The sequence below is a fragment of the Paroedura picta genome, chromosome 1 (genome assembly GCF_049243985.1).
Source record: "Paroedura picta isolate Pp20150507F chromosome 1, Ppicta_v3.0, whole genome shotgun sequence".
Taxonomy (NCBI): Eukaryota; Metazoa; Chordata; class Lepidosauria; order Squamata; family Gekkonidae; genus Paroedura; species Paroedura picta.
In genome coordinates, this window is record NC_135369.1 from 61,017,761 (window position 1) to 61,037,760 (window position 20,000).

General features: G+C 41.2%; 1 protein-coding gene across 1 annotated transcript in view; it reads left to right on the plus strand.

Annotated features, from left to right (window-relative positions):
* The window catches only part of LOC143838688 (calpain-2 catalytic subunit), a 53,649-nt gene that overhangs the window by 19,155 nt on the left and 14,494 nt on the right, over positions 1-20,000 (plus strand). The window contains exons 5-12 of the mRNA XM_077340426.1: positions 1,470-1,638; positions 5,801-5,884; positions 10,451-10,536; positions 13,238-13,312; positions 14,687-14,847; positions 16,469-16,638; positions 17,375-17,386; positions 19,506-19,717. Coding sequence (XP_077196541.1) covers positions 1,470-1,638; positions 5,801-5,884; positions 10,451-10,536; positions 13,238-13,312; positions 14,687-14,847; positions 16,469-16,638; positions 17,375-17,386; positions 19,506-19,717 — 969 coding nt within the window. The remainder of the gene's footprint in view (positions 1-1,469; positions 1,639-5,800; positions 5,885-10,450; positions 10,537-13,237; positions 13,313-14,686; positions 14,848-16,468; positions 16,639-17,374; positions 17,387-19,505; positions 19,718-20,000) is intronic.

Consider the following 20,000-nt stretch of genomic DNA (forward strand, 5'->3'; position numbering starts at 1 on the left):
TGAGGAGTTTGGGCAGCCGTTTTGAAACGTCTTTGATTTTCGCCCCTGGCAAGCAACACACCTCTCGTGTTAGGGGGTCGGACCCAGCCACATGGCGATCCATTCCTCTTAGCAGGGAATCTCCAATTACCGGTACTCTCCTTTTTTTCTTCTTCTCAACTCCATTTCCTTCTATCCCCGTGGCCTCTTCACTTTGTCTTTTTCCTAACTGTCTGCAGAGGTTCCGTAATGAGGTCAATCCCCTTATCCTCTTCAAGACTGGTTGCATGCTCTTTATTCCGAGTTGCACAGCTCCGGTCTATGAACTCCTCCCCTTTCTTAATTTGGGTCAGGGTAATAATCCTCTCTTCTAAGTTCCTAATCCTTTCCTCCAAAAGTCTTTCCAGCTTACACTTGGGGCAGATGTAGTCCATCTTGTCTTCAGGGAGGAAGGCAATCATGTCACACTCACTGCAGATGATGGGATGGGTGTCCTGGAGGTCCATTGAAACTTGTAGGCAGTGCAACTACTAGGGAAATATAATCTACTGCGTCTAATTGCTAGGCCAAGAACCCCAGGCTAAGAACCACAGGCCAAGAGCGCTCGTGCCTCTGGCAAGGAGCAGCCCTTTTTAATCCTCCCAGCAATCACCTCACCCAGTCAGCACAATAGCCTCACCTGGTCAGCAGCATCACTCCCTAGTAGCTCTCTCCACGTGCTCTCAGTTGTCTGAGCTCTGCCTCAGCCGAGGAGCAGCCCTTTTTAATCCTCCCAGCAATCACCAAGCAATCACCTCATCCTGTCAGCACAATACATCAACCTGGTCAGCAGCAACACTCCCTAGTAGGTCTCTCCACGTGCTCTCAGTTGTCTGAGCACCTTGTGTTATCCGATTCAGATAATAGTATGAATGGTGTAAATGATCCATTTTATATTATTCAATGCAACAGTGTCTGCAGACATTATAACATTAGGGGAGTTTCTGCAACTTCATAATTTGGATTTCACACAGATCCGAGAAACAAAATAAGAGAAATTAGAGGGCCCAGCAAAACCAGTCTATGGTTCTCTGATTTCACTGGCTTGTTATTATCTCCAGCTGGCTTTATTACTGCACTCTGGTGTTATTCATCTGAAGCTAGCACAGAAAGGAGATATGGCCTCAGAATTACACTCACTGAGGAAACCTTATTTCAGTATACTTTTTTCATGATCCTTGGAAAACCCAACATTTGGCTGTTACCACCCTTAAGAATAGATGGAAACCAAACTAGGAGCCAGTGGACAAAATTAATAACACCATTACAAAGACCCAGGGAGCCATCTGGAAAAAGAAGGAAGGGACCTAGCTTTAATTTCTGGTCAGAGATTCCCACTGGCTTTTCGTGAGAAACAATGGACATTTGAGCAACATTCTGCTTCTAGTACTATTCAAGGCAAAATGAAAGGAAAGTTGAAGTGTGAACTGTCCTGGTTATGTTTTTTGTAGGGCGAATGGATCATATGAGGCTCTGTCTGGGGGAAGTACAACAGAGGGTTTCGAGGATTTCACTGGTGGTATAGCAGAGTGGTATGAACTGCAAAAAGCACCACCAAACCTGTTCAAAATCATTCAGAACGCTCTTCAGAAAGGTTCCCTCCTTGGATGCTCAATTGATGTGAGTTCATGCTGCCTTCTCTCCTAAACTGTACCTGACAGGTAACCACATGGTAGTACACTTTGCCAACCTCTTATAAATACATATATACATATTTATCTATGCTTGGGCAGTGGATCTGCTTTTGCTATGGAACAACTTTGAACTAGACTGTGTCCTCCAATAGACCAAAACTGGATTCTGGACCTCCAGTAGACTACTTAAGGCAAAGAAGCAATAATAATTTATTTTCTAGATATTTATACTCCTCTTTTCTCCCCAGTGGTACTTACAAGATTATTCTTCTTGTACACCATTTTATCTTCTGCAGCCTCTCTTTTTTTGTTACCATGTTGTGACTCTGAATAAAATTTAATTCTCAAACACATGGTAGAAAACTGTTGGAGCTCTTCCTTTGGCTATCCAGATATCCCAGTGTAAAGCTGTATATAATGTACCAGTTCCAGACCTCTCTATACATTATGGTGCAGATGCAGAGTTCCTGAGCAAGTAAGTTTCCCCTTTCACCTCAGCAGAGATGTCATTGCTTCAATTTCCATCATTGTAATATGTTTCTAGAACTGAATGGAGAGCATCTTGCCGCAAGGGAGCTCTGTGAATATATCACAACTTTCATAATTTCAGGAAAAATACCAAGGGATGATTAATAATGAACCAAATGAATTTACTTTGTTATTGATTGATCTACATCATTCATACATTACCTTCCTTCCCAGTGGAAACCCACGCAGCTTAAATTTCTCTCCTCCATTTTATCTTCACAAGAGCCTTGTGTAATAGGTTAGGTTGGAAATGTCTGACTGATCAAAGGTCACCCAGCAAGCTTTTATGGCAGGTTGATGGGTTCACACATGGGGATTTTGGGGGTATTCAAATAATAGTTTTCCAGATCTTAGTCCACTTCCCTAGCCATTGTACCAAACTGGTTGTATTCTTCAAGGTGCTCAGTTCAGCATACATTTTTGTGACAGCACTTTGAAAGTCAGGTTCCAAGTGCAGAAGTAATAGCAACAGTAAGTGAAGAGTTAAAAATCTTCACTAGGCAGGGAGAGACAGAGTGATAGGCTACTCTGGTTGCTCGTATTGTCCAGCAGTAACTGAGAGGTAATTGATATAGAAAGTGTGTGCTAAAGAAAGATCATTCTATTTGGGTTCTGATTCAGAGAGCAATCTGACAGAACCTTTCTGTGCCTTAGTTGATCTCCTCTGAAGAGAAACTTTCGTTAGGGAACTGAGTTTACTGAAAGCTGATCTACACAGTGACTGGAGAACTGAGGTAGATATTTGACAGTGGGAATTTGGACCAGGGGTAGTCAAACTGCGGCCCTCCAGATGTCCACGGACTACAATTCCCAAAAGCCCCTGCCAGCATTTGCTGGCAGGGGCTTCTGGGAATTGTAGTCCATGGACATCTGGAGGGCCGCAGTTTGACTACCCCTGATTTGGACAGTGAGGTTATACTCCCAGTGCAGACCAAATTAGGGGAATTCTTCTAAAGAGAGAAGGAGAATTCTTACCCAGTTAGACAAGTGGAAATCAGGTGTGAGGAATTCCTCAGGCTTGTGTGAGAGAAAGTGCTTCAAACTCTGTAGTGGTCAGAGGGATACTGGTATATCTAGGAAAGGGGGAAGTGGCACTATTAGCAAAGAGTGCTCATCTTCTAGAAGCCAGGGAAGTTCAGTGGAGCTCACAAAGACAAAAGAAGAACAGATGTGTTTTTTGATAAACACAGTAACAAATCCTCTCAATTTAAAAGAAATCTCAACATTTGAAAGAAAAGCTCATAGGCTTCTCAAAGCCTGTAAAAAAGATCATTAAACTGTAAAATATCTGGATTTGCAAGGAAAAGCTTAATCTCATTCCCAACTATCCTAATTCTCTTTGTAAAATAAAATCTTCTAATTGTTATTAACAATGACAAAGGTTTTCTGACAGAGGGCTAGCGGCTGAATAAAGCCAAAAGATCTGTTAGTAATAAAGTAAAACAGACAGCTTCTCTGTGTAGCAAAAAAAAAAACACACACTATAAGGGCAGCTCAGTCTGTGAGGTAGCCACATTTTAGTTTGGAGGGAAACTTTTTCTTCCGAGTGGGGAAGTGTATGAGGGTCTGTCATATTTGGTGGCAGAAGTAAGATACTTTGGCCACAGCTCCCTTTTCCATTTCAAGATTGGCAAGTCTTGTTTAGTTCAAGTTTAGCATTCTATGTGACATACCACACTTTTCAGAATCTTTCGACTGAGAGAAAATAAACTTGGCAAATAAAAATAACATAGAAGCAATGAGTAAACATCGGTGTCTCCAAAGTACAGTATTTGCTAGCGTATAAGACTACTTTTTTCCTCTGAAAAATATGCCTCCAAGTGCACTTCAGTTGGGTGCACTTCAGTTGGGATAGACATAGCTGCCCATAGTGGCCCATAGTACTGTAATGTAATGTAACAAACTTTATATTTTGAGTGGAAATGTTGGGGGGTCGTCTTATACGCCCAGTCGTCTTATACGCCGGCAAATATGGTAATTTACTTTGGTTCATCAGAAATTGATTCTGAATGCATCAGAAGATGAGATTCAGAAAACTTTTTGAAAATGGGCCAATTTATCAAAACACACAGATGGCCAAAAGTTTGATATGCAGTTTATGTAAAGGAAACCCCCTGCCCACTAAATCCAGGATGAAATATCAGCAGTGGCGTGAAGGGTTTGAAGATAATCCTTTTGATTAAAGATTTTTAAAATGCATTTTGAAATAAATATACTGGAGAAAGGGGGAAAAAGGCCCAAGGACATGAACTTGAGTCCAAGAATGCATATCTTTGTATGATAGAATAGTGTTAGAAGATCCAGCGTGCGGACTAAATGCTATCACTCTGTGAACAGATTGCAACAAATTCCCTAGGGGACAATAAGGGATATTTTTATTCTGTTCAGGGAGGCGGCAGCAATTGTTTAATATTCACTAGTCAGCACACACTTCTCTATAACAAAGGAACACAAACTAGGGCAAAGACCAGCACTGGAAATGTACAATTGGATTGTTTCCTTAGAAGTTTTGCCAGACCAGAGGCATTTTCTGTGTTTCTTGCATCTGAGGGCAGATAACACATTTCCTCCTTCCATTCCCCCCTCCCCAGATTATTTCTCTCTGTTCAGTATATATGAACCTTGAAAAGTACAAGCTCCTTATGCACTGTTCAACTGGGATTCTTTCAGGACAATATCCTGGTTCACAGTTAAATGCTCCTGCCCTAGAGAACATCTGCTAACAGTACAGTGACCTACTTAGAGTCAGTAATCTGATCTGCCCCTTTCTTGATGAAGACTTTTGTCTGTCTCATATACTTAAATCTTGCCCAATTTCCAAGGAGTTTTGGTAGGCATTTGTGGTTCTGCTTCCAGTTTACACTCACAACACAAAATGACCCCACAGTGTAGGTAACACAGAGTGTGTGACTGGCCCAAGGACTCCCAGCAGACCAGAGATTTGAATCCAAGTCTCACAGATCTTAGTCTGACACTCTAATATCCTCAAGAACTCTCAAAAGCAAATATACTGTTGCACCAAGAAGAACTGGTCTGGTAAAATTGAAGAAGAGCTCAGCTTGGAACAGACTAATGATTCATCTTGACCAACATCTAGTTTCACACAACTACCAACTATTTACCCTGGAGAGCCAAACCACAAGGCACAGAGGCCAAAGCTTTCCCCTGATCTTGCCTTCTAGCTCTAATATTCAGAGGTTTGCTGCTTTTGTATACAGAGGTTACCTTTACTTACCAAGACCTCCATGTATCTTTAAAGCTGTTTGTGCTCACAGACATTACTACACCCACTGGAAAGTGCTGTACTATATTTATATTATTATATCACTTTTAAAAACACATGCAATTACTGGGACATCCTTATGAAATGAAGCTTTTTTGGACTAAACTTCAGACTGCTGCTTTTTCAGGTGTGTATGTATTTGAAGTGCCATCAAATCACAATCAGCTTATGGTGACCCCAGGACAGGGCTTTCAAGGCAAGTGAGATGGTGATCTCTCTTCCAAGTACTGTCCCTGCTTGCTTCTGAGATCTGGTGAAATCAGGCTCTACCATACCCCCTACCCTTCCCATTTCAGACGTACTAGAAGATCAATAGTGTTTTGTTGTTGTTTTGCAGATCACAAGTGCTGCTGAGACTGAGGCTGTCACATCACAGAAGCTGGTCAAAGGGCATGCATATTCTGTAACAGGTGCAGAAGAGGTAATGCCACCATTTTGAGCAAGCGAATAATACTGACCATGTATCACTGCAAACCAATATTATTTATTATAAGATCACTTCAAACCAATATTATTTTGCAATACATCAGAGGCTTCTTTTCTTAGTGGAATCTTCAGAAATGTTTGCATCTTCTGCCCTCTGGTGGTTCTGTTGTCTCAACAGTGAATGTCAGTGCTGAGGAATGTAAGGAGTTTCTTGTTGACTGGATCTCAGTCAGTCAGTCAGTAACCTTTTATTGGCATAAATGTTGGCTGGATTTCACATTACTGCTTAGTGTGTTCCCAATGCATGTTTTAAATGAGTGTTATCACAGGGCCATATAACATATGGGGCAGCTATATATACATCCCAAATAGTAAAAATACAGTGGAAGAGCAGTGATTTCTGTTGGTGAATGTTTTCATGGTAAAATAAATGCATTTAATTCATTTACAAAATATGGGGTTCCCATGAAAATGCATAATGGATCTACTGTTTCTGGAGGTGGTGCAGTGGCCCTTAGAATACCAGAAACAATTTCTATCTAAAAACAATTATTTTATTTGTGTTGATTTCTTAAATCTGGTAAATGTGTGGTATAAAATATGCTAGACTAGTTGCAGGGAAGGGACAAATATTTTCACTGACTTAAATGTGCAGATATTTAAGAGCTGTAGGTCCCAAGGTAGTGGCTCCAAAGTTATGACACAGCTGGGAACACAATCCTGCAGACGTATTTCCCTTAAATCAATAGGCTTAGACTGGAGTAACTCTTCACAGGATTTCACTGTTGATCTTCCCTTGTGAGCTTCTACATTATTCTTTTTGAACAAGGAAATGGTTACTGTCTGTGCACAGTAGGATACCCACTTTTCTTCTTTGACTTCACAGGCAAATATTTCCCATTATTTCTTAAGTGGAGCTTTAAATCATACCCACAATATAAGAATTGTGGAGGTGGTATTAGAACCATTAGGGAGGGTTAAAGAATATATTTTGCATGAGGACAATCCTAGTCTAGCCCCTGTTATCTTTTGTAGGAAGACCGGGAAACACCTCTGCCTGATGCTTGAAAAGCCAGTGCCACTCAGATTTAGTGCCCACTTAGCCATGACACCGAGGTTTCTAAAATGGCCAAGTCCCCCCCCCTTGAAAATAGCAGCTTTGAGGGAGGGGGCTGATTTGGAACAGAAGCATGGAGACCAGGTATTTAACCCATTCCCTCAGACAGTTGTGCTGACCTGAAATAGTTCCACAGAGCTACTGTTTGTCACAATACTTTTTGTACAAGGCACCCTTACATTGGCTATATCTGCAAGGCTGTTTCAATTTATTATTGGGGGGGGGAGTCCTGAATTGGGGCTCTGTGCAGCTGTTCCTTACAAAAAAAATGTTTCGGAGATCCCCTTAAGATTTCTCAGTATCTTGGATTATAAGGAAATTAGCTTCCTACACAGGAAAGCAGTCTCTCCATTTGTAAGACAGATAACCTAAAAGCAGATCTTCAGTGAGGAGAGCCATGACCATATATACAGTGCCTGGTTTTCTGAAAATTCACAACTGACGATAATAAGTTTTCAATACATCCAAACATAATTTTTCTAGTCTATATATACCCTTACAAGAGAGTAGAAGGGAGGGAGGGCAGCTGCTCCATTTATTTTGTATCTCTCCGAAAGTGCCCCTGTGAGAGGAGAAGCAGCATTACCTCAAAATGGCAGTCATTTACTCTGCCACAGTAACATACTAATATTTTAAACTCTTTTTTAAATTTTTGTGCAAACATATGGGCCAAGTGTATTCAAACAACTCCCTACTCTGTATTTGACCTCAGTTTGTGGATGTAATGATAGGCGGGCAGAAGTCCTGGTTCACAATTAGTTATGTGACATTTGGGCTCAGAAATGAGAGGAATCCGAGGAGCCATTTGTTGGTGTCCATCGAAGAAGTTAAATTATAGGTCCCTTGGTAGATAGTAATTGATTTTCTTATCAGAAATACCCAGCCAATATTAATCAGTACCTCCTCAACTGACCATAAAAATGACTAATAATTTTATAATTTCCTCCCTCAGATCCACTTAATGAAACTCTGTGGCCATGATCTGCAGCTCTCTAAATCTGCAGATTGGGGGCACATGGAGACTATGTAGATCTTTCTACACACTTGGGAGATTTTCCAGATGTGCAGAAAAAGCTGAACATTAAAAAAAACCCAAAAACTAAAGTAGCATTTTCTGTACACGCACAGAGAGGAAGCTTCCTTCAGGCAGTTGGCACAGTCAGGGAAACCTCACGGGGTCCAATAGTGCTGCAGCCCAGGAGCCCCACTGACTGCTGCTCCAGACCTGGCCACGGCAGTAGAGCTTGCCAGATGCTGCTCTAGGCCCAGAACAGCCACTGCCATCCACTGTGGCCACGATGTCCTCTGCCACCAATGCTGGGCCCACCGTGGGTGGGTTGGAGCAGCAGCTGAGGTGCTCTTCTGTTGCTGCCAGGCTTGGAGCAGCAGGCAGCATCCATGGAGGGAATTGGCAGCAGTGGGCAGAGGGATTCCCCCTCTCCCTGAGTATTGTGGGTTCCCACTTGTTTGAGTCTAATTATTTGGTGCCCTTTTTGATACCAAAGTGTTGTTTTCAGCTCAATTAGGAAGAGAGCCATTTTCAGTGTATTTCACCCATTTGTCTGCCAGAGATGTCTTCTGCTGTTTCACAGTCAGTCTGCTTAGGACGTTGCTGCAAATGACTTAGATTATCAGTACTGCTGACTTCCCACCATGAACATGATGCTGCATCACTGTAGATCTGACTCACCAATAACACCCAGGCATCTCCTGCATTGGACTGAAGGCAAAGTGGTATGCATCCAAGGACTGAAATGCAGTGCTTACTTCCTGCCTCTGCCAACTCTCTCTGCTGAAAAAGATGGATCATGCTCTTAGTCAAGATTCATTTGTGCTGCAAAGGATTAACAATGATAGCAGAATGGGAAAGGAGGAAAGAGAAAGAGAAATGATATAAATCTTCAGAATCTCTTTGCTCACTTCGGCAGGATTTGGAAGGGGCCCGAGTAATTAAGCAAAAGGCATCCCCACTCTTGTAATTAAAATGTTGCCCAAAGCTGAGTCCCTGGCCAGCTGAGCATTTTAATGAGCAATGGGCAGTCTTACGATTGTAGCTGCCTTTGGATATTTTGGCTTTGGCATTTCCCAGTACAGCCAGGCAAGAACTTGCTTCTCTGATTGAGAAGTAAACAAAACAGAACTGCATCCCTCCAGGTTGTTCTGAGGGGCTGCTTTGTCCTAGAGCACTAACCAAGAATAACGGCTGACCTTTCTTACCACATAGTTCTTACAGCAAACATAGACTATAATGCACGTAAAGAACATAGGCTTTTGTAGTCCACTTTTCATACATCTTTGTAAATACCCTGTGAAGGGGTCACCTTCATTATAAGGCCAGAAGAAGATCAGGATGGTTGTGGGTTTTCATGATGGAACAGAAGCTTGATCCCAGCTCCCAGTGTCAGGCTGTCCTCTCTGCTGCACCAGATCTTGCCTCAGGATCACTCAGGAAGAAGTGATGAGCTGTATCTTTATACATGGAATTGCTCAAGGAAGCATAAACCCTACCTTACATTTTAAATTCTCAGCCACACATTTTGATATCACTGTTTCTGGACAGAAAGGGAGGCAAAAATAGGATTGGTTTGCCTTGCTTGTTTTCTTCCACCAAATATATACAAAGGCAAAACACTGAAGATGAAGCATATAGCATGCAGTTTCTCAGAGAAAACAGAAACCTATATGAGTGTGTGTTTTAATCATTAAGCATTTGATTCCACAAAAATATCATTCAAGTGATCGCCAACCACTTATCAACCACACCTGTTTTTCTTTGGCAAATTCCATATTTGTTTTTTAACTACTGGATCAAGGCATTTTTTTTCATCAATGCTTTATATCGATAACATTTCAATTTATACAGCGCAATATTAAACACGCTCTTGTAAGTCTGTTAAAATCCTTGTGCTTAGATTCTTTTAACTTTCTTTGGAATTGCACTGATTGTACACTAGATCTTCAATTGTGTCCAAATCATATAAGGTGCCTGCTGCATGGGGAAATGCCGTCACAATCGGTCATATGTCCCATACATTATTAGAATAATGCCCCATATTTTCCAGACATTTAAAGCTACATTACAAAAAGCAATTCCAACATCACTGGTTTGGTTTGTACATGGCATTTAAGATGCTTAAACTTTTGTCATTTTTTTGTAAAGTCAGAAATTGAACTGACTTGCAGAAATCAGAAATAGCAATGTAGAGAAGGGCATGAAATAGTTTAGGGAAACATTGGCTTCGGAGGGGTTTAATGCATAATTTAGCTGATGTAAAATTCTATTCCATAGAAAATGCAAGTTTTGATGTAAAAGCCACAGTTATGTACACAAGCTTATTAAAAATGTATGCCACCTCATTAAACAGGAAGGAAATGTACAGTTTGGTTTCTTGATCACCATATTGTTTGATATGACAGTAATTTCAGTCTATTTTATGCCATCAGGTGAATTTCCGAGGCAGCATGCAGAAATTGATCAGAATCCGAAATCCCTGGGGGGAAGTAGAATGGACTGGAAAATGGAATGATAAGTGAGTTTCTGTCTTTCACATATGCTCGCCAACAGTGGCTTGTATGGGACACAGTTTTTCAACAGTGCTAAGAATTCTCGCTTAGCAGTCCCTGGTCATCTCTGTTTCTAGAACTCATTGTGGGGAGGCCATAGTAGTTAAAGTCCAGGGTACAATTGAAAGCATATAATTCATCTGGAGGTTGAGTCAGTGCCTGTGTAGGAGACCTTTTGGGAAGCTTGCAAATACTGCTGAGTTCTATGATAAAAGAAAAATGGAATGTAAATGTTCAATTCAGATTTTCTCCTCTTATACCCCAAGCCCCATGTTGCAATTCATTCTCAATTTACATTGTCTGAGATCCCTTTCATTTGTGTCAGTAGCTTTATTCAGACATTATTATAAGCCACAATTTGATTTTAAAATCCTGTTTACCATAATATCTGAATGCAGGCTGTCCAACAAACTACTGCCAACAGTTTGTGGCTGCACCTGGCTTGTTAATTGTGGCCTCTAAAGCTTGGATCCACTGAAATATTTCTGCAGAGAGAAGGATTTCCATGTGTACCATGTGACTTTTTCACCCACCTCACTGAAGCAGCAGGAGCAAGGTGGTGAGATAATCAAACTTCATGGGTAGAAATGCTTCCTTCTGCAGAAGCACTGTAGTAGATCCAAGCCCAACTGTGGTCTCTTGTTAGTCTGCATTTATAAATCTTAGTTTATTTAAGTAGCAGCCTCCTTCTCAGCAGCCTGGACACAGAGTTGGTGCCCTAAATCTGCAGAAAACTCTAACTGCTGCAATGAAATTTGCTGTCAGTGATGCTTTCACAAGAGGCACCCTCCGTCCCCCTCCATAAGAGTGGCAGCTCACCAGAACTGTGTGTCTTCAGCCTTTTCCAAAGAGAAAATTTCAAAGGCATGAGGAGAAATGATCTCACTTAAGCACATGCTGGTATTCACTTTGCCAACATAAACAACAAAACCACTCCAAACAAACATAGTTCCAGTGAAAAATGAAATATCTGCTTAGTGTCACACTATCCTCTTTGTGAAGAGAATTTGTCTTCAAACCTTCCTTTGTATTTCAAGGGCAGAACTTTAATTAAGCAGCCAATGATGATATATTCCTTCTCAAGCCTTTATTTTTCTCACACACAAAATGTTTAAGGGATGTGGTGCAGTGGCAATCTAAGAGTGAGGTCCAGGGCCATCTTAACAGCATTATGGGCCCCCGGGCAAACCAGTGTACTGAGACCCCTATGACGACCACTCACAGGAATAAAAAGTAAATGGTTGATAATATTAAACATATATTTATTCTGTTAGCACTTCAAGAAAACTGGTGCTAAAACATTAAAAACATGCTGTACAGCAGCAACTAATCAACATGATAACCATTTGAACAATACACATTGCAGCAAATAATATTTTATAGTTTAGTATAGCCTTGACTATGGCGCAGTTGTATTTATTTATGGCTAGTCACTTAACATACACAGATTAGCATGGGGCCCCCAGGCAAGTGCCCATTGGGTCTATGCTTGAAGACAGCCCTGGTGAGGTCTGCTTTGTTTCAGAGTAAAAGAGTTTAGGGAATGCAGTGTGGGAAGGAAGAGGAGGGTGGCTGATGGTCAGCTTAGCGGACGGTGGCCTGAAAACTTCAGAGAAGTCTTAGTTTGCTCTAGGCTTCCCTGTCTATCCCCGGCTCATTTATTACCAACAGGCTACATACAATTATTTGGCAGGGATTAGGGTTGCTGTGTCAGTCTGTGGTAGACCAACTGGATTCAAGTCCAGCAGCACTTTTGAGACCAGCAACATTTTCTGGGTATAAGCTTTTGGGAGTCAAAGCTGCCTTCGTCAGATGAATTTCCCAAAACTTAGAAGCTCGGGTGGGGTGGGGAATGAAGGGGTTCAGTTTGGGGAACAGAAATATAAATGCTGGGAAATGCAGTGTTTACTTCCTCATCAAATCCTAATTTATTTTAAGAACATAAAAAACATAGGTATTATAGTACACAAAATTGTGCTATTTGTTATATCTGTGCAGCTTATATATTGCTAAATCTTAATTTTGCCATCTGAGCAGAACAGCATAGAAGTTGAAAGAGTAAACATGTAGTAAACAAAAGGTGGTGTATTTTACTTAGAACCAGGTTCTGCACAGTAATGGTCCTCAAATTTTCCATTAGGACAAGTGGAGAGGGAAATCCTCAAAAAACCTGCATGTGGGTTACGCCCAGACATTTCTCCTCTCCTCCCCCCCCCCCACATGTTTCCATCACTAGCAGCCAGTACAAAGGAGCTGAAGGCTACTTTATCAAGATAATTCTGCATATAGAAAGTGTAAATAGTAACATACATGTGGGTGACAAGTGTGGTCAAGTCTCAGCTGACTTTTGGTAACCACAGCAGGAGGCTTTCAAGGCACTTGAGAAGCAGAGAAGGTCTGCCATCCCCTGCAGAATCTTCCTTGAAGGTCTCCCTTCCAAGTACTGACCCCGCTTAGCTCCTGAGACTTGATAAGATTGGGCTGTACCATGCTGCCTTCCTTCCTATATGTAAATAGCAATAGGGCTCCTTAAAAGGCTTATCTTAACTCATTATTCTCTGGGATTCTCCTAAACTGGCTGTACAGGCCTGTAGATTATTGCAGTGCTCAATTACTGCTTTCAAGGTCAACTGTAAATTTCAGATAACTTTGCCTCTGTATTTATAGCTGCCCAAACTGGAATAGTGTTGATCCTGATGTGAGAGAGAGACTAACCAAGAGACATGAGGATGGAGAATTCTGGTAAGGATGTCTGTACAGATGTCTGTACCCAAGGGTGGGAGGTCTATACAGTTACTACTACTTAGTAAAACTAAAGTGCTTATGATCACCCAGAACACACTCATGTTCACCCTTTGGCATCTTGTTAGATGACATGCCATAAGAGAGAGCTGGGAGCTGCTTTTTTGTACCCAGCTTTTTGCTGTTCAAAGGAGTCTCAAAGCGGCTGACAGTTGCCTACCCTTTCCTCTCCTCTCCTCCTCTCAACAGACACTGTGAGTTAAGTGAGGCTGAGAGAGCTCTGACAGAACTGTGAATGGCTCAAGCTCACCCAGCTGGCTGCATGCAGGGGAGTAGGGAATCAGACCCAGCTCCCCAGATTAGAAACCACAGCTCTTAACCACTACACCATGCTGGCTCTCTCTTATAGCAGCCCAGTAAGTAGGGAGTGGGGAAAAGTTGTAAAGGAGGCGTCCGGGATCCTGGCAGAGTGAGTCGCTGGGAGCTGCACGCCATCCAGGGTGGGCAGGCGCGCTTCCTCCCATGGTCCCTTCCTACCCAAACACAGGACCTCCGTCTTTGCAGGATTGAGCTTCAGACGGCTCTGCTTGATCCATTTTGTCACTGCTTCCAGGCATCTGGCTAAAGATTCTGGGGGGGAGTCAGGGCGGTCATCCATCAGGAGGAAGAGCTGGGTGTCATCTGCATACTGTGTTGTGTTTGGTTGCAATTGTTGATTATTGATGTATATGTTTTACAGACTATGTAAGGTTCTTTGTTATAATGTAAACCGCCCTGAGCCTCCGGGGAGGGCGGTATAGAAGTATGATAAATAAATAAATTAATGACTGTTAACTAATGCTATAGCTGGTCAGTACATTTTGCCATCTTTATGGAGGATAGTGACTCTTGATGTCGGGGAAGTTGACAGGAAGAAGCTGTAAAGAAGCACTGTATCCCCTGTGTTTTGAAATAAGCATGGTTTAGAACCCTCTGTACCATGAGATCCTTTACTCCTGGGTCAAACTGCTACCTTCAGGGAGGTTAACTGTGTAAAATGTTTAGAGTACCCTTGGATCTTCATTGCCCAATGGGTATCCCCAATGTAATACATATTAGGCTACTTGGCAACAGGTAGTGAATCATGGAAGTTTATGTGACCTGCTCCAGCGCATTAAATGGAGCAGCCAAGTATTATTGGAAATCAAATTCTAGCAATCGGTTATCACCAGGATTGTCTTGTGCATGTAGCTGCATATCACTTGCTGTAGAGCAAGAACAAATCACATGTAGATACAGTCCCTAAATACCACATTGGTGGCCATTAATTCCAGAAGTATGTCAGGTTCCTCTGCTCTCTCTTGAACTTCTGTGTGTGTGCCTACCATTTCATAGGATGTCATTCAGTGATTTCCTGAGGCATTACTCCCGTCTTGAGATCTGCAATTTGACTCCAGACACACTGACCAGTGAGAAATACAAGAAGTGGAGCCTGAATATTATGGATGGGAACTGGCGAAGAGGGTCCACTGCTGGGGGTTGCAGAAATTACCCTGGTAAGTTGTTCTTTAGACTGCTTGTGCTTTTCACAGTGATGGGCTTTTCTCTGGTGGTTTCCTAGCAAGCATAAAGAACGACAAAACATCTTTCCACAACAGGACTTCATTAAATTCTTTGTTTGGGACCATCTGGATATGTACCTCTGTTTTAGTTCTCTGCCTCTAGGAGGTTTCTTTGGCTTTAGTGCATCGTAACCCTTGCTTTTGGAAACATGCAGCAGTTTAATTTTCTGAAGGGTACATTAGCTTCACAGGAAGAAGAATGGCATGTTATGGCTTGATCTCTTCAGATCTTGGAAGCGAAGCTGAGTTGGTTTGGGATGAGGGACCACCAAGGAAGGTTGTGCTGAGGCAGGCAATATCAGACTACCTCTGCTTCTGATTTGTCTTGAAACCCCAATTCTGACTTAATGGCACATACATATGTACATTAAGTTGACCAGACTGAGACACTCACTTTTGAACCTGCAGTCAGTATGCCCCATTCTGGACAATAGTTTGCTATTGCAACAAATCTTGGGATGCTTGCATTTAGATATTTCCCCCCCCCCCTCTTGTTGTGTATGACAGCGTCTGAGGTAACTCAGTGGCAGTGCCTCTGCTTTGTATGCAGAAGTTTCTTGGCTCAATCCCCAGTGCCTCCTGTTGAAAAGATCAGTAGTAGATGACATGAAAGGGTTCTTCTTGAGTAGTTGGTAAACTGCTGCCAATCAGAATGTGTAAAACTGACCTTGACAGAACGACATTCTGCCTTGATGTGGTTTATGTGTCCATGGCCCTATTTTTATGCCAATTTTGAATGTTGTAAAGCTTTCTCAAGAAATTATGTTTCTTGGAGGGCACTCAGATATTGTGGCAGTTGGGGTACAGTTTGTAACTGTTTTCTCAGAGTGGCCTTTGCAAGCCAATGTCCATCAGGTTAAAGGAAAAAGATAAGCATTCTGGGTTGGCAACTGGTAAAGCCAGCATGGACATGTGGAAAAAATAATCCCAAATCTCACAAATTCAAGCAAAAGTGGTAGATATGCAGAAATTACAACAGAAAGGTTATTTTGTGATGATTTTACCAACCAAAAATTGATGAGATCTTCAAGCTTGTATTTATGAAGCTAATTCATAATTATATAACTTTATATTTGGACAAAAATTGTTCACAGTCCTTATCTAGCCTTTCTTAAAGTCAGGTTTATACTGAGTACCAGAAGGTTGATACTGAAGAAGAAGAAGAAGAAGAAGAAGAAGAAGAGTTGGTTCTTATATGCCGCTTTTCCCTACCCGAAGGAGGCTCAAAGCAGCTTACAGTCGCCTTCCCATTCCTCTGATGCTTTATATGGGCATTGGCAGGTCAATTAAGCCTCCATCTAAAACTGGCCATGAATTCTGAGTTTTCCAGGATCTTGGTTCACAATATAACATTTACAACCTGATTTTTACTACAATGCAGAGGTTCAAAAACAGTTACAAACACTAAGAATTTGGGGGGGGGGGGCTTAATCCTAAAATATGTCCCTAGTGTGGATATAGTAATCTGAAATGGAAGGATTATGTTTCCAATGTACTGTATGTTTGGAAATGGGTGAAATAAGGCTGGTTTCAGAAACATTCTTTGTTTTGTCAGATACATTTTGGATGAATCCGCAGTATTTGATTAAACTTGAGGAAGAAGATGAAGATCCTGATGAGCCTGAGAAAGGCTGCACCTTCCTAGTGGGCCTGATTCAGAAACATCGCCGGAAGCAAAGGAAGATGGGAGAGGATATGCATACCATTGGCTTTGCCATCTATGAGGCAAGCTCATTTTTTTCTTACTTTCTGGCAAAGGTTTGTCAGATCTCTTAAGGGGGAATATTAGATAAAATGTCTCACAAGAAGAAGAAGAAGAAGAAGGTTGGTTCTTATATGCCGCTTTTCCCTACCTGAAGGAGGCTCAAAGCAGCTTACAGTCGCCTTCCCATTCCTCTCCCCACAACAGACACCCTGTGGGGTGGGTGAGGCTGAGAGAGCCCTGATATCACTGCCCGGTCAGAACAGTTTTATCAGTACTGTGGCGAGCCCAAGGTCACCCAGATGGTTGCATGTGGGGGAGCGCAGAATCGAACCCAGCATGCCAGATTAGAAGTCCGCACTCCTAACCACTACACCAAACTGGCTCTCACCAAACAAATGGGTTACAACATAATACATTCATAATCCTTCTCACAAAATGGACAATGTTTGGATTATCCTGTAGCACAAAATGAGAGTTCACAAATGCACATCCTTCACTGCAGCATCTGTTTTAAAGAAAAATCCCCTCCGTGCTCTCTGAAGTGTCTCATTTTGAGGAGTCAGACCAGCGTTATCTAGTCTGTAATTTCCATTAGGAACTTCTTATAGAAATATCGGTGAATAATATGTAGCTAATAGGAAACAGTGTTAGTCAGGGTTATCCCAGTTAAATTTGAATTGTGGCTGAGGGGAGTTATGTCAATGTTTGTCAATTTAAAAAAGTAAATAACTTGTGTCTCATTTTGCTCACCCACAGGTACCACAGAAGGTACGTAATGTGCATTATATATTGTGTCTGTAGCCCAAGACTTCCCTGAGCCAGGTGGGTAGTTTAAGAAGCACTGTTTTAAAGGTGATTAGACCTGTATGTCATTATCATAATACAGATTTTATGTTTGACATATCAAAACCCAATAAAAGTAAATAATCATATGAAGAATTAAGAATGAGCAATAATGTGACAAATTCAGATTTAGTGACAAAGCTGTATTATATTTATTTTAAAATAGTTCCCAACTCTTCAGGGGCATACTATATTATTAATAATAATGAAAACTTTAGTAAATTACTAGTTAAATATTACTTTATAGTAAAATGGTAATAAAAATGGCCTTGTGATAAATACCAAAACCTAAGATCAGTGTTTTGAAACATACAATTACAATAAAGTGAATAATGTTTTAATTTATTATTATCATTCAGTGCAATGTAAATATAATTGTATACAGTATTTTATATCAAAATATAAAGGGGCAAACTATATTTAAGAAATTAAATAGCTGTTCTTGGTTTTTATCATGGTTCTCAGACATACCTCAAGACGTTACATATTTTGTTTCAAATTAAACGAATTGACTACCACAACCAACCATAAAAGATGGTAATGATTATTTGAAATTAACTATTTAATATGCCATTTTCTTCTCAAGTCATGTCACATGGTTATCCTAAAACTAAAATTGTGAAATCCCTGATCCACAGCCTAATCTATCCCATCTGGGATAAGGTGTTTGCCCACATCATCTAGAGTAGCGATCCCCAACCTGTGGGCTACGGCCCACATGTGGTCCTTCGACTAATTGGAGGTGGGCCCCGAAGGACACCTTCTCCCCTCACCCCGGCCCTTTACTTCATCCCCCCAGCCCTTTACAACACACTTCATTGTTGTGGCGTGTCTGTATCTTATTTTGAAGGGATGTTTAAACATTACCATAGCAATCAGAGAGCGCTAGGGCAGTGGTTGAGAGTAGAGGAGTAAACTACCCCCCCCACCGGGCCTCAGTAAAAAGCGTTGAGTGGTCCCTGGTGATAAAAAGGTTGGGGACCACTGATCTAGAGAACAAATGGTAGGCCCAATGGAGTGGAGAGCTGTACAGCAGGGAGTTTGGAGGGCTCAATAAGTTCCATTGTGAAAACCATGCTCTCAGGAGTCCATCTCTAATTATATTCCACTGTAGTTGTTCTAATTGATCTCTGTATCAATAAATGATTATGTCAGACTTGTTCTAACTCTGCTGGTTCCAAGTTCACTATACTTTGTTTAGGATCTTTGATCCAATCTGTAATCCAGACCAAGATGGATGCTCAGTAATATAACTTTATATTTGGAAATGCCCATCCTCTTCCTTTTTTTCTTCTTTAGGAGTAATGTGAAGCTTATCCTTGTTTTCTTACCACTCCAAAATTGCCACTCAGGGCAATTCTGGGTACCACTGTAGATTTCTCTGCACCCCCTGCCAATACTTTTTCTCTGTAGTTGTAGTTATGATTGACAACAGGTCTGGAGAAAAGTGACCTTTAACAGAGGATTAATATGTTGTTAGTTACCAGATGATATTATTTTAACTCCTTGCCATGAAAAGCTTCAGTTGCCCATTTCCACACATAGGACATAGATGCAGTGTATTGCAGGACCTCATTTTCATGGCCAGTAGAGCTGATAGGCTTGCCATTTTCCCACCAGTGAGAAAGCCCGCTCTAGGCTTAGCTCTAAGTCCTCACTCCCAAGAAATTGAGAAGCAGCAAGAAAATAGCCTCCATTTTATCATTCTAGGAGTTTGCCTATAAACACCATAAAGATTAGGAAAGATTCGTAGAGTGTCACCTGGACATGATGGCATATCCTCCCCAGTCTTATCTAACCCCAGACACTGCAGTCAAAATCTCCCAGCATTTGCCAAGGCAACTGTTAGACTTGAACTGAAGAATCCTTTTACACTAATTGAAGTAACATGTTCCATGATGTGATATATTTTCCTCTCATGTAATAATCAGGATTTGTAAATGTTTATTTAGTCTCAAATATATATAGTCTATATATAGCATTTTATTATTATTTCTTCAGTATTGGGATATTACCATTGATTGTGTTGCTTTCTTTTATGAAGTTTTCTGGCCAAACTAATGTTCACCTGAACAAAAACTACTTTCTAACCAATCGTGCAAAAGAACGATCAAACACTTTCATCAATCTCCGAGAGGTTTTAAACCGATTCAAGCTTCCAGCAGGAGAATACATTATTGTGCCATCCACTTTTGAACCCAATAAGAATGGAGATTTCTGCCTCCGAGTGTTCTCTGAGAAGAATGCAGAATCACAGTATGTACCAGTTTTCCTTATTTTCTGTTTTTCTTCCTTTAGATAAGATGACTCAGTGCATCAGGGGAATCATGTAGTGAGAATACAAAGTTATTTTACCTTGAGGCTCTTGGCTCCTGTGAGGAAAAGTACTGTTGTCACCAGCTCTGTCTCTGTCAGAACAGATTATTAGGAGGAACAATCATAATGATAACAGAACAAAATCAGAGTCCAGTGGTACCTTTAAGACCAACAAAGATTTATTCAACGTGTGAGCTTTCGAGTGCAAGCACTCTTCCTCAGA